The sequence below is a fragment of the Arctopsyche grandis genome, chromosome 12, assembly GCF_051622035.1.
Source record: "Arctopsyche grandis isolate Sample6627 chromosome 12, ASM5162203v2, whole genome shotgun sequence".
Lineage (NCBI taxonomy): Eukaryota > Metazoa > Arthropoda > Insecta > Trichoptera > Hydropsychidae > Arctopsyche > Arctopsyche grandis.
Genome location: NC_135366.1, coordinates 7,100,353 through 7,115,834, shown reverse-complemented (window position 1 = coordinate 7,115,834; position 15,482 = coordinate 7,100,353). Strand labels below are relative to the sequence as shown.

At 32.8% G+C, this 15,482-nt stretch overlaps 1 protein-coding gene across 2 annotated transcripts in view; it reads right to left on the bottom strand.

The window, feature by feature from the left end:
• Window positions 1-15,482, bottom strand: part of sand (potassium two pore domain channel sandman) — a 106,642-nt gene that overhangs the window by 9,972 nt on the left and 81,188 nt on the right. For both annotated transcript variants that reach the window (XM_077443445.1, XM_077443446.1), the window contains 2 exons: window positions 7,657-7,758; window positions 7,451-7,578 (listed from right to left, as the gene is read on the bottom strand). In XM_077443445.1, coding sequence (XP_077299571.1) covers window positions 7,451-7,578; window positions 7,657-7,758 — 230 coding nt within the window. The remainder of the gene's footprint in view (window positions 1-7,450; window positions 7,579-7,656; window positions 7,759-15,482) is intronic.

Below are 15,482 nucleotides of genomic sequence, written 5' to 3'. Positions count from 1 at the left end.
AGTTCTCGTTCAACAGTTACTAATTTATTATGTTTTTCCAATTATGTAACCAAATCGGTTGACGCGGGAAACCAAGTTGATGTAGTATATACCGATTTCATGAAGGCCTTTGATATGGTAGACCATAATGTTTTGTTTGTGAAGTTAAGAAATTTTGGGTTATCAAATGGCTTGATGCAACTTATACAAAATTACTTTGAAAATCGGAGGCAATTTGTCTATTTTCACCCTAATTCCTCAAATGAGTTTATTTCACATTCTGGGGTACCTCAGGGGTCCAACTTAGGGACATTATTCTTTTTAATTTACATTAATGACATCTCAAAAATAATCAAGTATTCAGACTATCTTTTATTCGCTGATGACCTTAAGATTTTTATGACAGTTAAGTCTCATAGTGACGCAGCCCTTCTCCAATTGGACTTAGATGCGCTGTCAAGTTGGTCTGTCGATAATAAATTATTTTTTAGCATTCAAAAATGCTGTGTTCTCAATGTGGCAAGATCTTCAAATCGCTTGATTTATCCATATCGCCTAAGTGGTGTTGAATTAAAGTTTGTGGATGAATATTGTGATTTGGGGGTCTTGTTCTCGAATAATTTTCAATTTAAACGACACATAGACAATATTTGTTTGCGAGCCACAAAAATGCTGGGATTCTTACTAAGAGTTAGCAAACCTTTCCAGAGTACGTTGGTGCTTAAAATTCTTTATGAATCTTTAGTACGTAGTATTCTGGAATTTTCTTCTATTATATGGAATCATTGAAGATTGAGAGAATCCAAAAACGGTTTCTCAGATATCTTTATTTGAAACAGTATGGTTATTATCCTTGGCTATATCCTAGTGCATTCCTATTAGGGGCGTTAGGTTTCAACTCATTGGAGTCTCGTCGGAATATGTTACTGGGAAGGCACTTTTTTAAGCTGTTGAATGGGATAATTCACAATCCTCAGGTTCTAAATGAATTTAGGTTTAATGCACCTAGCAAATTCAGGGACTTGAGATATCGTGATTTGTTTGTTCCTCCTGTGGCTCGCACAAATATGTTGACAACGGCTCCTATATCTAGGGCTATATATCTGCTCAACCGGATTTCTGGTGAAATTGACCTCTTCAATATAAAATATACTAATCTGGTTGAGTGGTTGTTGAGGAATGCCAGTGGTTGATTTTGCCTATTATAAATATGAATGATTGTTATTACTTTATCTATGTTTTTTTTATGATTTTATGATTTTAATGATGTTGTGTCAATATTGTTATTTTTATAAGTTATTATTACTGTTATGATGTTATTATTACTGAATGACCGGCCACAGTGACGCGTTGGAGATCTCTGTAATGTCACTTTGGCTAATATGTTAAATAAATAAAAAAATAAATTAACTTTTTGAAATCAATCTATTGCACTCTCAGATCACTATAAATAATATAATACGAAGCAAGCGAGTATAAACAACGCGGGGGAAACTACACATTGTAAAATGTGTAGATGCGTGCGATCACACATATAAAGGTACGTACATATATAAAGTGGGTCATTTTTCACTTAGTTTTTCAATCAACGTTTTTTCCCTACTGCCGTCGTGGAACACTCGGATGAAATATTGATTCACATAAGCAGGTGTAGCGGAGTGACATGTCCGCATCAAGGAAACGAAACCTTTTGGACGGGACGTGTGGGATGATTGCTTTTCATCTTTTGCTCGGGGGACGGATGCTGTCGTGTATTTCAGTCATTGTGAATAAACTACTCGGCTAAAACGTCCGCCGTGAAAGCCTACAATGGGACAACAGGGTAAGTAGGTACACGCCTCATGCGATAGATGAAGTGTCGTCAAAACTATTGATGTTTATCGTACAATTAGGCTTTGGTCGATTGACGTTTTCAAGTGCCTAGCTCTAATGGTAAATATGTATGTTCTTCGTGCGTGATTGTATATATGTATATGTATATTATATAATACACACGCACTTGTGTGTAATTTACATGATATAATAATGTGAATATCAAATTGAGTCATTTGTTTTCGATGTAATTTAATATAGGCTTAATTATGTTGATAGTACATAGGTGTATACATAAGTTAAGTTTGATATGTTAAGTTAGATATTGTCATAATATATGTATGTATATCATTCGTAATTTAGGAAAGATATTTTCACAGTATAATAATATAAAATGCTGTCAGACTAATGAGCGAAGTGAAATATGGAAGAGCCTTGTAAAAATCAGTTCACTTTATGTCAATTTCCTTGTTGATATATATTTATATTTTTTTCATTACATGCATACTGTGCCATTAGGGATTGTAAGACCGATATTACTGATAAGCCTTTGGTAATACCGATATTTAAAAAAAAGAAATACCGATAGTATCGATTTTTTTCAAATTCGCACATTTAATTTATCGAAAATTATATCTCAATGTATAAAAACTACGAAAACGACCAATTGTATATTGTTTGAAAACAGGTATAAAAGCAGATAATACAACACCAAATAAAAGCTTTTAAAAATGCTTATTGTATGGGTTTAAATTATATGTATTATCGGCGTGGGATTTCAATGTAAAATAATTTTAAGCAGTATTACGTATTTATTTTTCGCCATTTTTGAAGAAGTTTCAGTTGTAAATTATGGTAATTTTACTTTCTTTTTTCGCAACCATATGGTGAGGATTACACTATGCCCAGAAAGATTCTAAGCGATTTAACTTTTATAAAAGTATACCAATAACGAGTGTAAAATCCGCCCCGTGCAGATTTGTCAAAATAACGTTTTATAAATTTAAATAGAGATACTATCTATATTTTAACTGGCAACTTTTTACTTTAAATTTTGAAATATAGCCCATATGCGTCTTTATCATAATTTATATAATTTATTCCTGATTCCCCAGTTGGCGGTTGACTATTGTATCTCCAGAGAGCGATGTTTGGATATCTGATAAGCCTAAGTTGGAATTGCCAAAAAAAAAAACTAAAAATTAAACAAAATTACATAAATTTCTACGAAAAATTATAATAATTTTATACCTGAGACTGAGAATATCTAGTATTTAAAAGTTTGAGTTTGGCGTACATTTTAATAAACATGTTGAAACATGCAAGCGGTGCGCGGGATATCGAGAGTACTGTTTTTTTTTTAACAATTAATTAATTAAAAAAAAGCACCAGTAGTACCGATTATATTGATATTGTTCTTTGTTCTTTCGATAATACCGATATCATAGCCAGCAGCATAGCTCGGTCGTTAAACTTCTGCCTAACACCGAGAGGTGCCGGTTTCGATCCCATGAGCTGATCTCGATTGAAAATATTTTTTTCTATTATTTTAGAGTATATCTGTAGTGCTGCTGGTCAGACCTGAATATTTGTGACTCCAGGTCGATCATTTCATCAGAGTTTGCCAATTTTCTCTGATTTCATTATTGAAACGGTTCCCGATTAAAAATTGGCTAAAGTCCTTCCTACCTACTATGTTACCACTATTTGAGTATGATTACTGTACAATAAAATGTATGTACAATTCATAGATGTTTCGTTAATTTGCGAGTTTTCAGTATCTCGTAATTCAGCGTAATAATAAAAATGCTGCATTGTTTGTAATTTGCCAGGAAGGCAAATTGAGGTTTACCTGTAAGGCCTTTATTTAAAAAATAAATTAATAAATATCGGAAATTTCAGTATTTTTGCAATTCATTACAGAAACTACCCAAAGGCGACTCATATGGTTCGATCATTTTGTATGTACTAACAATTAAACATAACAGTATATACAATACAATATGAACATATTGTATTGACATCTATGAACAATCATCAATTTTTTTGCGATAAATAATTTATGTAGGTAGCATATTTTTATAAGATTCAGCAAATTCGAGATGCTAATAGTTCGGATTTGTGAGGATAACAATTTATTAGATTCGTTACAACAATAAATCTAAAAAATCGGAAAATTCTAATATGAGACGTTCGATCTACAATTTATCGCCAGCAGCGTATTGGGCCGAGACTTAAACCCACAACCTCTCTACTAGTATTCAATAGCTCCAGCAGTGCACGATGCTATGACGATGCTAGTGTATATGCTAGAATCCTTTAATAATGTACATATATATACAGGTAGCTATTTGAAATGGCAGTCAGTAATAAAATATTTAGGAGTAACGTTTGATAAAATAATGAGATGGGCACCTCACATTGAGGGAGCGAAATGCAAGGCGATGCGGGGTATATCCTCAATATATCCAATATTTAATCGCCATAGTTCTTTATCAACTCAAAATAAAATAAAAATATATCGCGCGCTCATATTACCATTATTAACCTATGCTTCACCTGTATGGAATAACGCCTCGAATACTAACCTTTCCAAGCTCCAAGTAATACAAAATAAATCCCTAAAAATAATTTATAATACACCTATATATACTAACCTGAAAAAACTGCATGCCATATATAATATTCCGTTTGTTACAGACATTACTAACAAACTAACCAGTAGATTCTATGACAGAATCACTAATAACCATACTAACACACTTGTGAAGTTTCGGTGTTTACAACAAAATGTCTATACCCTTTAGATATAAACACAGATTACCCAAACACAATCTGCTTTAGGTCATCGACTTTAGAAAGTCTTTAATTAATATTACGTATTAGATGTATTATGAACATTTATAAGGATTGTAAATAGGTTTTTGAGCTCTTTTTCTTATTATGCTGTAGATTAACATTAGAATAATATAATACTATGATTGCTAACCAAATTAAATTAAATTGTAAAATATAAAATGATCAGTAGATCAGTAGCTATTAAAATAGATATAAGATGTATTGTTAACATAATTTCGTGATAATAAAAAGGATTTAAAAATAAAAATAAAAATACAAGTAGTCATTACAGTAGTCATACAGGTAGTAATTGTATATTTTCTTCGAAACATCAGTCACGAATATAAGTAAAAGCTACTCGCTTGATGTGGGAGATGTATTCGATTTTTGTCAGCTCCCAATGAAATTAACCGACCAGTGTCGGAGAAAATCTGATCAATTCCGGCCACGGAAAATCAAGAAAATGCCAGGCGTCGATGGAAAGTGTTCCGTTATGAAATTATTGGGCCATTCGTTTCGTCTCGGCGATACTTCGTTATTTATAAAGTGACCATTCTGCGGCGGCCATTCTCCAGCCTCCTCTTATATCTTATTAACTTTCCCGGACGACTTGTCACGTTAATATCAGTTCCGGTCCCCTTGTACTCCCTCTTTTCGGTATTCGCACTCCGATTTCGATTTTCCTCTCCTCTCAAGCGGTGATCCGAAAATGTTACCGATTTAGGAAATTGTTTCGAGGATTTGGATACACGCCATTTTCCAATGTTCCTATATACATAGATACATATTATAGATATATTCATTTTCATTTTCAATTATTTTAACATTGATGTGTCTTATTTTTGTAATAAATAACACAAAAAAAACATAAGCATGTATTCACGTATCTATAAGATATCTATATTGAATTTTCGCATTACGAAAATATTTCACTTTATATATAATATTATAAAGTAACGACGACATATCTTTTGTGGGTAGTTATCTCTGTATTTGAGTTCAATCGTTCAGTAGTGGAGACGTATCTCGTTGAAGAGTATGAAAAAAAAATGACTTCAATACATTTTTCACACATGTCGCCAAAATCAGTCAAACTTTGAAGACGGAATTTCCATTCGACGCGTTGAATGCAGACGGCTTTTACAGAAAAAGCATCTTTCAGGCAAGATATTGAGATGTGATGCACTATAGCAGACTTGTGTATGTATTTTACGTACAATATAGCTCTCTGGAAATTTCCCCCTGTATTTATTCTCGCGCACGGTTCACTCCTATTATACCCACGGTGTACAAAACAACGAGAAAAACACGTCAAATATTTCACGGTACATCTACAGAGGCTGTGTTTGACAAATGGTCGACGCATGGAACTGAAAATAAATAAGTTTTCCATATCGAACGCATTGTGTTTATGTGAAATTTACAATTGCAAAGTAAACGTATAGTACGGTGACCATTTTTTCGAATCGAAGTACGTCTGTCAAAATATTTTCTGGTGAAAAACATGCATACATATATCTTACAATTACAATTCTTCAACTTTTGTGTGTATTGAACATTCACGGAACTCAATTAAAAGTCGAAACCCAACTGGCGAAGTTTTTTATGAAATTTGCATGAATAAATATAATTATATCACGAATATATATAACATGTTTGCTCATTATCTACATACATACATATGTATATATGTATTTAAGATTCTCATAAAAAATATAAAATACATTTAGGCGAATATACATATGTACTAAAGAAGTAAATAATTATTTATATTTAGTTCAAATAATATACACGTCCGGTAGTTAAGATGGAGAGTTAAAAAAATAGACGTATGAAATTAGAATGGAGTGCATTTAGACGACTGAATGTTGTTCTTAAATCAAAAATGCCGCTCTGCCTGAAGAAAAAGGTTTTCGATCAATGCGTTTTTCCAGTGATGACGTATGGATGTGAAATGCACAGGAAGTGAAACACGTGGGTGAGAAGTATGCCAAGGGGAGTGGATAGAGTAAAGAGATTGAAATGGTAATGGATGGGTCACGTGGCTAGAATTATAGATAAAAGGAGGACAAAAGAAGTGCTAGAATGGTACCCGAGAGAATGCAAAAGGGTAAAAAGAAGACCGCAGAGAAGATGGCTAGATAAAATTAGGAAAATGTGTGGGGTGAGATGGATGAGGTTCGCGCAAAACAGAGAAGAGTGGAAACATGTTGGAGAGGCCTTCATCCAGCAGTGGATGGTGAGCGGCCGAGATGATGATGTGATAAATGTTATTAAACTTTGCAAAACACTTTTGATTTAATATCACAAATTTGAGGCTATTAAAGATAGTTTTAATTACAGTTTTTTTACATATTTGTACCCATACATAGGAATGTACGTATGTATGTATATGGTACATAACTTCGCTATGAATCAAAGTTATAAATGAATCGTAGCACTTTGCGAGCATATATCAAAATGTATTATTATAATATTATCTAACCGTTGTTTCCTTCCATTGTTTATCATATTTTATTTCTATTGTGTAAGTTACTTACTTACGTTCCATCCAAAATAATATATCGCTTCGTGCGAGCATAAAAATTCAATTTAGCGGTTATCGCGTTCAAATCCAACCGTCTAACCGGGCAATAAGACAATAAACAGAAAAAAGTGAACCGAAACAATAATAAAAATCTCATTTGAGTTTCGCAGACGCGAAATCCGCACCGCAAACACGATATTTCACTCGCTGCCGAATTTTCCGAGCTAGCCCCATCCCCTTTCTCGTGTACTAACCTGAATTTTCTTTTGAATTGTTGAACATATTTACTCTTACCTGATTGACTTGATTGCGCGACGTCCTTATGCGGACCCTTTCTGCTCTCCTTCTGGCCACTCCTGGACATCCTCGACACAGGCAGCACATTGCGTAAGACCACTTGAAAGATCTTGCCAAAATATCGCCTTTTTCGTCAAAAGAAATCTTTTCTTAATATAATAAATAAATTTCGTATTTATAAATTTATTTTGTAGAAAACTTACCGATGTTCGATAGATACAGGAGGAACAGAGGCATTCCAATGATAGCGTACAAGATTGTAGTCACTTTGCCCCATTTTGTCCTGGGAGCGATATTTCCATAGCCTATTGAAAAATATAAAGCATACATGAAATATGTCATTGTATACAAAAGAATTTCCAATATATCAAATTTATTACATAATATTCAATGGTCAATTTATGTTGAAAATTATGTAAAAAGAACTGCTTACAAATATTAAATATGCATATATAATATGTAGGTACATATATACATACATCTACATATTATTATTTTTAAACGCTTCTTATTTTTCATAAATTACGACCTGACATATTTATATGTCAGGTCTATTATAATAGCTACTGATGATTTTTTTACTTAGTATTATCATATTTATACGTTATACGTTATAATTATATTCATAAAAGTATGCATATGTTCATGTAATATATTATACATGGACACCAAATTTAATGGTGTTTTTTAATAAATCGTCAGTAACTAAGACATGTATGTATTTAGATAAAAAATGAATGATCAGTTATTGTAGTATGTATTTTTTGACAGACAGAATATATTTATTTATTTATTTATTTTAAACAGACCATTGTGGCATAACAGGAATTCCTAAAGCGCCACAATGGTCAAAAAATATAACACAAAAAAGAAAAAAAACAAAATAACAATTAAACATAAACATAAATACATCTACATACATAAAAAATAGCATTTATAATAACAGATAAAGTAAAAATATCAAATAAAATATAGCATAAGGAATGCCTTGCACCTACAGCCAGTTTCAATAAATATGTAAGAAACAACTACAAATACAAAACATCCCTGTAAGGCCCAAATGGAAGAGAGTTAATCAAAATTTCACTCATAAATCACAATCAATCATGAAAACAATGATGAGCGCAGACTACCAGATAAATGGGTTAGAGTAATTTCCGACAATTTACGCTCACTAAGGTGGAAAATATCACATTCAGTCTCGGCAGCAACGATTTCATTAAGAAGTCGGATAGCTCTTGGAATAGGAGCCATTCGAAAAAGGACTGTGCGGGCAGGAGGTACAGCCAGCAAATGATGATGTCTACCACGCACATAGTGAATAGGGACATAAAGCCCCAACTGCTCCAGCAACAACGGGCATGACGTATTACCACGTAAGAGCAGGAGAACGAAACGAATTAATGAGAAGTTTCTCCGAAGTTCAAGGGAATTATACCCAAGCATGCCCAAAAGGAAAGGAGTGGGGTAGAGATATGGGTAATACCCATATTCTTTCCTATATAGGAAACGAAGAAATGCTTTTTGCACTTTCTCAATCATCAGAGAGTAATTTGCTTCATGCGGATTCCACACAATCGCATTATACTCTAGCTTACTTCTCACAAGCGAATTGAAAAGCAAGCGAGAAGACAAAGGATTGGAGAATAATCTTCCATATCTCAAAACAAATCCAAGTCGACGAAAGGAAACGTCAGCGACTTTTTTGATATGGTTGTGAAAGGTGAGCTGAGGATCAAAAGTGATACCCAAATCGACAATAGATTCCACACGCTTCAACAAGACGGATCTAATGGAATATCCGTGACAATAGAGTGAATGTGCACGTCCATAGCTCATAATTGCATATTTGTGTAAATTAAGTTCAAGGCCTAAACTAGAACTGAACTCCAAGACAGCGTTAATATCAGCTTGAAGGAGAGAGGCTTGCCTCTCATCCTTGACAGCAAAAAATAATTTAACGTCGTCAGCAAACAAGAGACATGATGCATTACATAAAACTCTAGGGAGGTTATTAATAAGAATTGTAAATAGTAATGGGCCTAAAGTGGACCCCTGAGTAACACCAGATCGAGTAAAAAATGAAGGAGATTCATAAAGACCATATCTAACAAATTGCTTCCTATCACTAAGATAAGAAGCAAAGAGTTTAAGAAGACGCGTTGAAAAACCCACTTCAGCTAACCTGATCAAAAGAGCGTCATTATTGACTTGATCAAAGGCTTTACGAAAGTCAAAGTAGGCTACATCAACTTGCTGACCAACGTCAACTTTAGACATGATCAAATGTGTGAAGCAGGCGAGATTAGTGGTAGTGGAACGACAGGGTGTAAAACCATGTTGCTCATCACACAATAATCTTTTAAACTGCGCAAGAATCAAACGGTGAAGGATGATGTCAAAAATTTTGGGAATAGCCGAGATAATAGCAATAGGTCTATAATTTTCAACCTCATTTTTAGAGCCACTCTTATGAATAGGAATGACTCTAGATAATTTCCATTTTTCAGGATAATTACCAGAAGCAAGAATAAGGTTAAAAATAAACTGAAGAGGCTCTAAAAGCGAATTACAGCATACCTTTAATACGTCAGGGGGCACACCGTCAGGCCCAACAGACCCCTTCAGCTTCATAATAGCCATCCTAACATCTCCCAGCGATACCCGCGGAATGTCTATACCGACACCCTCAGTACCAATTTGTGAAGCCAAACTAGCATTAAGGGATGGTTTACTCTGGTCAAAGACAGAGCTAAAAAATGAAGCAAAAGCATTGGCGATCTCAGGACCGTCAAAACTTTTATTACCAAATGAGAATGAATGCTCAAGACCATGTGAAATATGCTTACTCTTAATGAATCTGAAAAAGTGGTTAGGATTAACCGCAATAGCACTCTCCATCTCATTAAGATAGACAGTATATCGCTCACTCACACCACGTTTCACGATCTTCCTAAGAGTCCGGAATTTCTCATAGTCACAAAATGATTGGCTACGTTTCCATCTTCTATGAGACAACCATTTTGCACGAACATCAGCTATAAGTTTGCACCCAAACCACGGCGGAAATACCCGCCGATGTTGTTCCGAATTAGGATAACTGATGAACCGAGGAACATGACTGTCAAAAATATTATAAAGTATTATATATGTAGTCAAACATTCAGTGACCGAAAATATAATTTAAACTAAATAAAGTGAGTGACCAAATACACACGCCTAAAACATATACTATGTAATATTATTTAATCTGCGTCATTCACAAGGTTTAAAATCATGTTGTTTTAACTTTGAGGCTGTCTTTGAAGTATCCTCTTTTTATATATGTACCTATAGATACAAATATATCGTCCCATAGGGACGGCATCAATTTAGAATTCTATTAAAATCATCCCCTAATATAATTTGAAACCAATCTATATTTAAAATCTTTCAGATGGAAATAGGTTTAATCATATTCATGAATATTTTACACCTTATATTTACACTTGGCAAAAAGCTTTTTGTTATTTAATATTATGGCTAAAATAAATTCGAAATATCCGATATCGGATTATTAATTTAACGTACATTTATTGGAAATAAATACATTTATTGGAAATAAATACATTTATTGAAAAATTTGTTTGATAAATTGATCAATGAAATATGAAAATAGTCATTGAAACGTTTCCGAAAATATTCAGTCAAATCTGAATGTTAATATTTGAATAAAAAAATCATACAATTAATAAATTTTGAATAAAACAAAAATACATATATAGCATTAGTATTTCAATTCGTTTGTTTTTTTTCACACTTCGACCTGTTTCGAATTTTCTCGAACATTAGAATTATCAAACGGTCTAATTCAATCAGGCGATATCTCCAAATAGTGAGAATAGGAATCTTGGCGTAGTTTCCAGATACATATATCCAGATATTAAAACCTGAATCTTGAGTATGCCTATATAGTAATAATAAGATGATAAGACGTATAAAAAAAGAGTACACAGCCGACGAAAGTTTTTTTGCACTTCGCGGTAAAACAGAGCGGAAGCTAATCAGCGACTTTTTCACTCTCGGCGGACGACTACGACGCGAAGAAGCGGATGGAGAGGAAGCTGAAACCGGCTGAAAGAAAAAAATCATCCTGAAAAAACGGATGAAGCCTCCTCCTCTCTGGCGGAGACAGACGAGAGAGACCCCGCCGATAGCGCAGCCTCCCCAGTAATAAGGTAAACTTCGCACTTCCACCAGAACTTCCCTTTTGTTTCGTAGATTGTTCTAGATTGTTCGCCCGCTTTTTTAACGCCGAGTCGAGAGGGTCGCTTGATTAATTACTTTTTTTTTTTGCATTCATTCGGACGTTTTGTTTCTTCTGTGCCGGTTCTTTTTTTCATTTTATTTTTAATTGTTATTATTATTTCGAAATCCCGAAGAGATTACGCGGCTGTGGGGTGGTTGTCACCCGTCCGAAACTCAAAACGGGTCACGGTTTTTCTATGTAAATTCGTTTACAAGTACTGCCGGACGCGCGGTTGTTGCGACCAACTTTACAATTAGCCCCATTGTTTGCTTTTGCTCGATTTCCTCGCAAAAAGAGCCTTTTTTCGGGCACGTTTTGGTGGAGGGGGGTGTGATTTTTGGGCGAAAATAAACGGTCGATTTAACCGATTCACAGTGTCTTTTGAAACTGGAACACGTGTATTTTTCATTTGAATTGATACTAAAAATCGTATCAGATTAATTTTAAGCTATGCTTTATACCGTATCACTTTAATATGCCATATGACAAGTCAAATCGACACTACATCAAACTTTATAATATAATTAATGTACATGTACATCTAAAAAAATTCTTAGATGCCTTTATATGAAGAAATTTCCCACTGCCTTTTTAGAAGGTATGCTAGGCTTTGACTCACTACGAGTTAAGGAATAAGTGAAGTGAAACATAGAAAAGTCCAAATCTATTGGAACTGTCACACTTATTTTAAAGTAAACTGACAAACTCTATCAATATACGGTCGATTTGATTTAATAACCATCCAAATCCTTCCCGCAGCTATAAACGTATTTATAATCATCGTGAAAATCGAATGAATTTTTCGGTTCTTGCCGCGATTTGAACACATGGCCTTTCTACTGGTAAACAATTACTCGACCAGTGAGCTAAATTGTGAAACAATTTTGAGATTTTGTTCAATGACACATTAATCAGCTTTTAATTGCAGTTGAGGAGTGTCAGTTTTTTATCATTTTGGTGAGTGAATTATTTTATTAGATTCATCAAAATGTCCATTTTATAAAAAAATATTTTCAAATGTACAATAGTACTTAAAGTAAGTCAAATTCAGAATCAACTGTCGAAATAAACTGACTATTAGATTAAAGTACTGCGCGATATATTTATAAAATACTGATCAATCGATACATTGAAATAATAATATACATACATATAATTATACAGTACATCTGACCATTTATTATATTATATTTACTCGAATATACCAACCGTTAATTTTATATACTGCCCAATTCAATGTAAGCCAAGTTATGCATAAGACTTAATTTTCATTTATTGCTATGAAATATTTTGTACATATGTATATTCTGTTTTATTCTTTATAAGCAAATATATATGTACATACATACATAAAAATATGTATTTATAATAAAAAAACCTTTATATAGGTATATTCCCATTCCATTTAACCTTCATATTTAGTACCGTTTTGGCGTCTTGCTTATCGCTATAAGAATATTTCCAATAATATGATATAAAAAATTACTGAATTATACCAAATAACATGCTCGTGTTTGCCGATTCAATGGAAATCTGTGGTTACCGTGGGCGCGAATCGTGTGCAAAAAAAAAGGAAAAAAGTAGCGAATAGGCAGACTTTTCCTATTTAAATTGAATTTCCACCTGGAGACAGACCGCCGCGGAAAAATCAATTTCCCATCGAAGGCAGCTTAGGCGCGCCTCGCTCGTCGCGACAAACAAAATTTCCAGATTTCCTGGATTTTCAGACGCAAATCGGTAAGGAAGCGTCTGTTGAAGGGAAACATTAATTTTCAGCGGTTCGACGTAAAAAAAAAAGAGAAGAAAAAACCACTAAGGAGAATCGAGTTAACTCGTAGCACACTACTACTGTAAGCGGCTATAAATTTTAATATAATTTAATGGTTCTTTCCCTAGCGGAATATTATTCTTGTATTTTTTATCTATGCAAAATATTATTTGACTTCATTGTAAATTCAACAGACAACTTGAATATAAATAGATATATATATATATATATATATATATATATATATATATATATATATATATATATATATATATATATATATTGAGAATTTAATTACGTTTCCGTACTCACAGTTGGGTATGTTTAACTAAAAATACAGATATTTGATAATTGGGATATTCATTTAATTAGCTCACTCAGATTCTCCTCGAATGTGAATTTACAAAATATATTACATATAATTATATAGAATACATGAAGTAATAAATATCTTTCTGTAAAATACTGTAAGTGACTTGTATGTATGTATGTAGTGTATGAATCGCACATACAATGTAATATGTTCGTTTTTTAAGGCTTACTAAATTTATCAGATAAATTTCGGTTCTATTTGTATGATTAGAATTGTCTAACATCTGCAAAAATTGGAAATGAAATATGTATGCATGTATATTTTATATTATATACTATAATTTATTCATGACTGATAATGCATCAATTCATTGTTGATTAAGGACATCATTTTTCATTAAACAAGAATATTATACAAAGCTTTTTTCCGTGCAAAAGCATAACGAAAATTTTAACATTAATTGTTTTTCTATGTAAATTCATCTTAATTAATTTAAGCAAGTAATAATACAATCGTAAATCAACAGAGATAGTCTGTGCTTATATTAATTTAGTTTGATTTTATTTTTATTGTATATTCTGTTATTTTCATTGTATATGTTGTCGAATTTCTAAATTTGATGGTTTGAATTTGACTTATATTACATATGTATTACATACTGATATTATCTATGTAAATATTTTATTTTACTAAAATAAGTTAAAAAAGGAGATTCGTTCTGCAGAAAAGCGATATCGGCGTAAATAAATGGCTAATTACACTAATAGCGGACTGCATTAGCGCAAGAAGAGGAGCTTCTAAAAGCGCAAGGTGCAGAGCTTTCGACATTCTTCAAAGAGAGCAATTAAATAAACCGTATTTTCTCCTATCTGCATAAAAGATTTTCACAGTTGGACATACTTAACCTCTCCCTTTGCGAAGTCGAAAATAACACGATTATATTTTCTTCGAGACGGGCTTTCGTCGAAAATCGAACACGATACTCGCTGAAAGCTTTTTCAACGCATTCTGAGTACTAAGCCTTTTCATCGTTTTTATTTTCTCATTTTGTTTTATTTTTTGATCGATCTAAAGAATAAATATACATACAAAGTGTAATTAGTGGTCTTATGTTTACTGGTTTAATAATTTTTATATTATTATTACGTAAGATGAAAATGGATACGCATTGCGGTTGAATGGAACACGTGAAAGGGATACGCGTATGATTGCTTCCGAATCGAATCTATCAATTCAGATTTAAAATGATCAACAATGACGGATATGTATATGATAAATATATTGTTGAAATTTTATACCAATTCAATTATATAAAACTTATTTGCTAAATTTAAAACTTATACGATCTGTCTATTGTTTGTAAATAAGATTATAATTTCAAGTGTTCCATCACACAGTAAAAATATTGCAAACATTGGCGTTCATTGTCGTACATTGTATACAGCCAATTAATTACAAACATACATAATTACATAATTACACATTACAATTTTTAGAATAATTTTAACGAAGCATCATAGCTTCATCAAAGGATAACTTTTATTGACAAATTTTTTATACAATTACATTTTCGGTTCATTTAATATAATAAATCGAGATTTACGAGACATTTATGGACAGATTTGTAGCATTTTCATACTAATCAAAAATTAAAACTAAA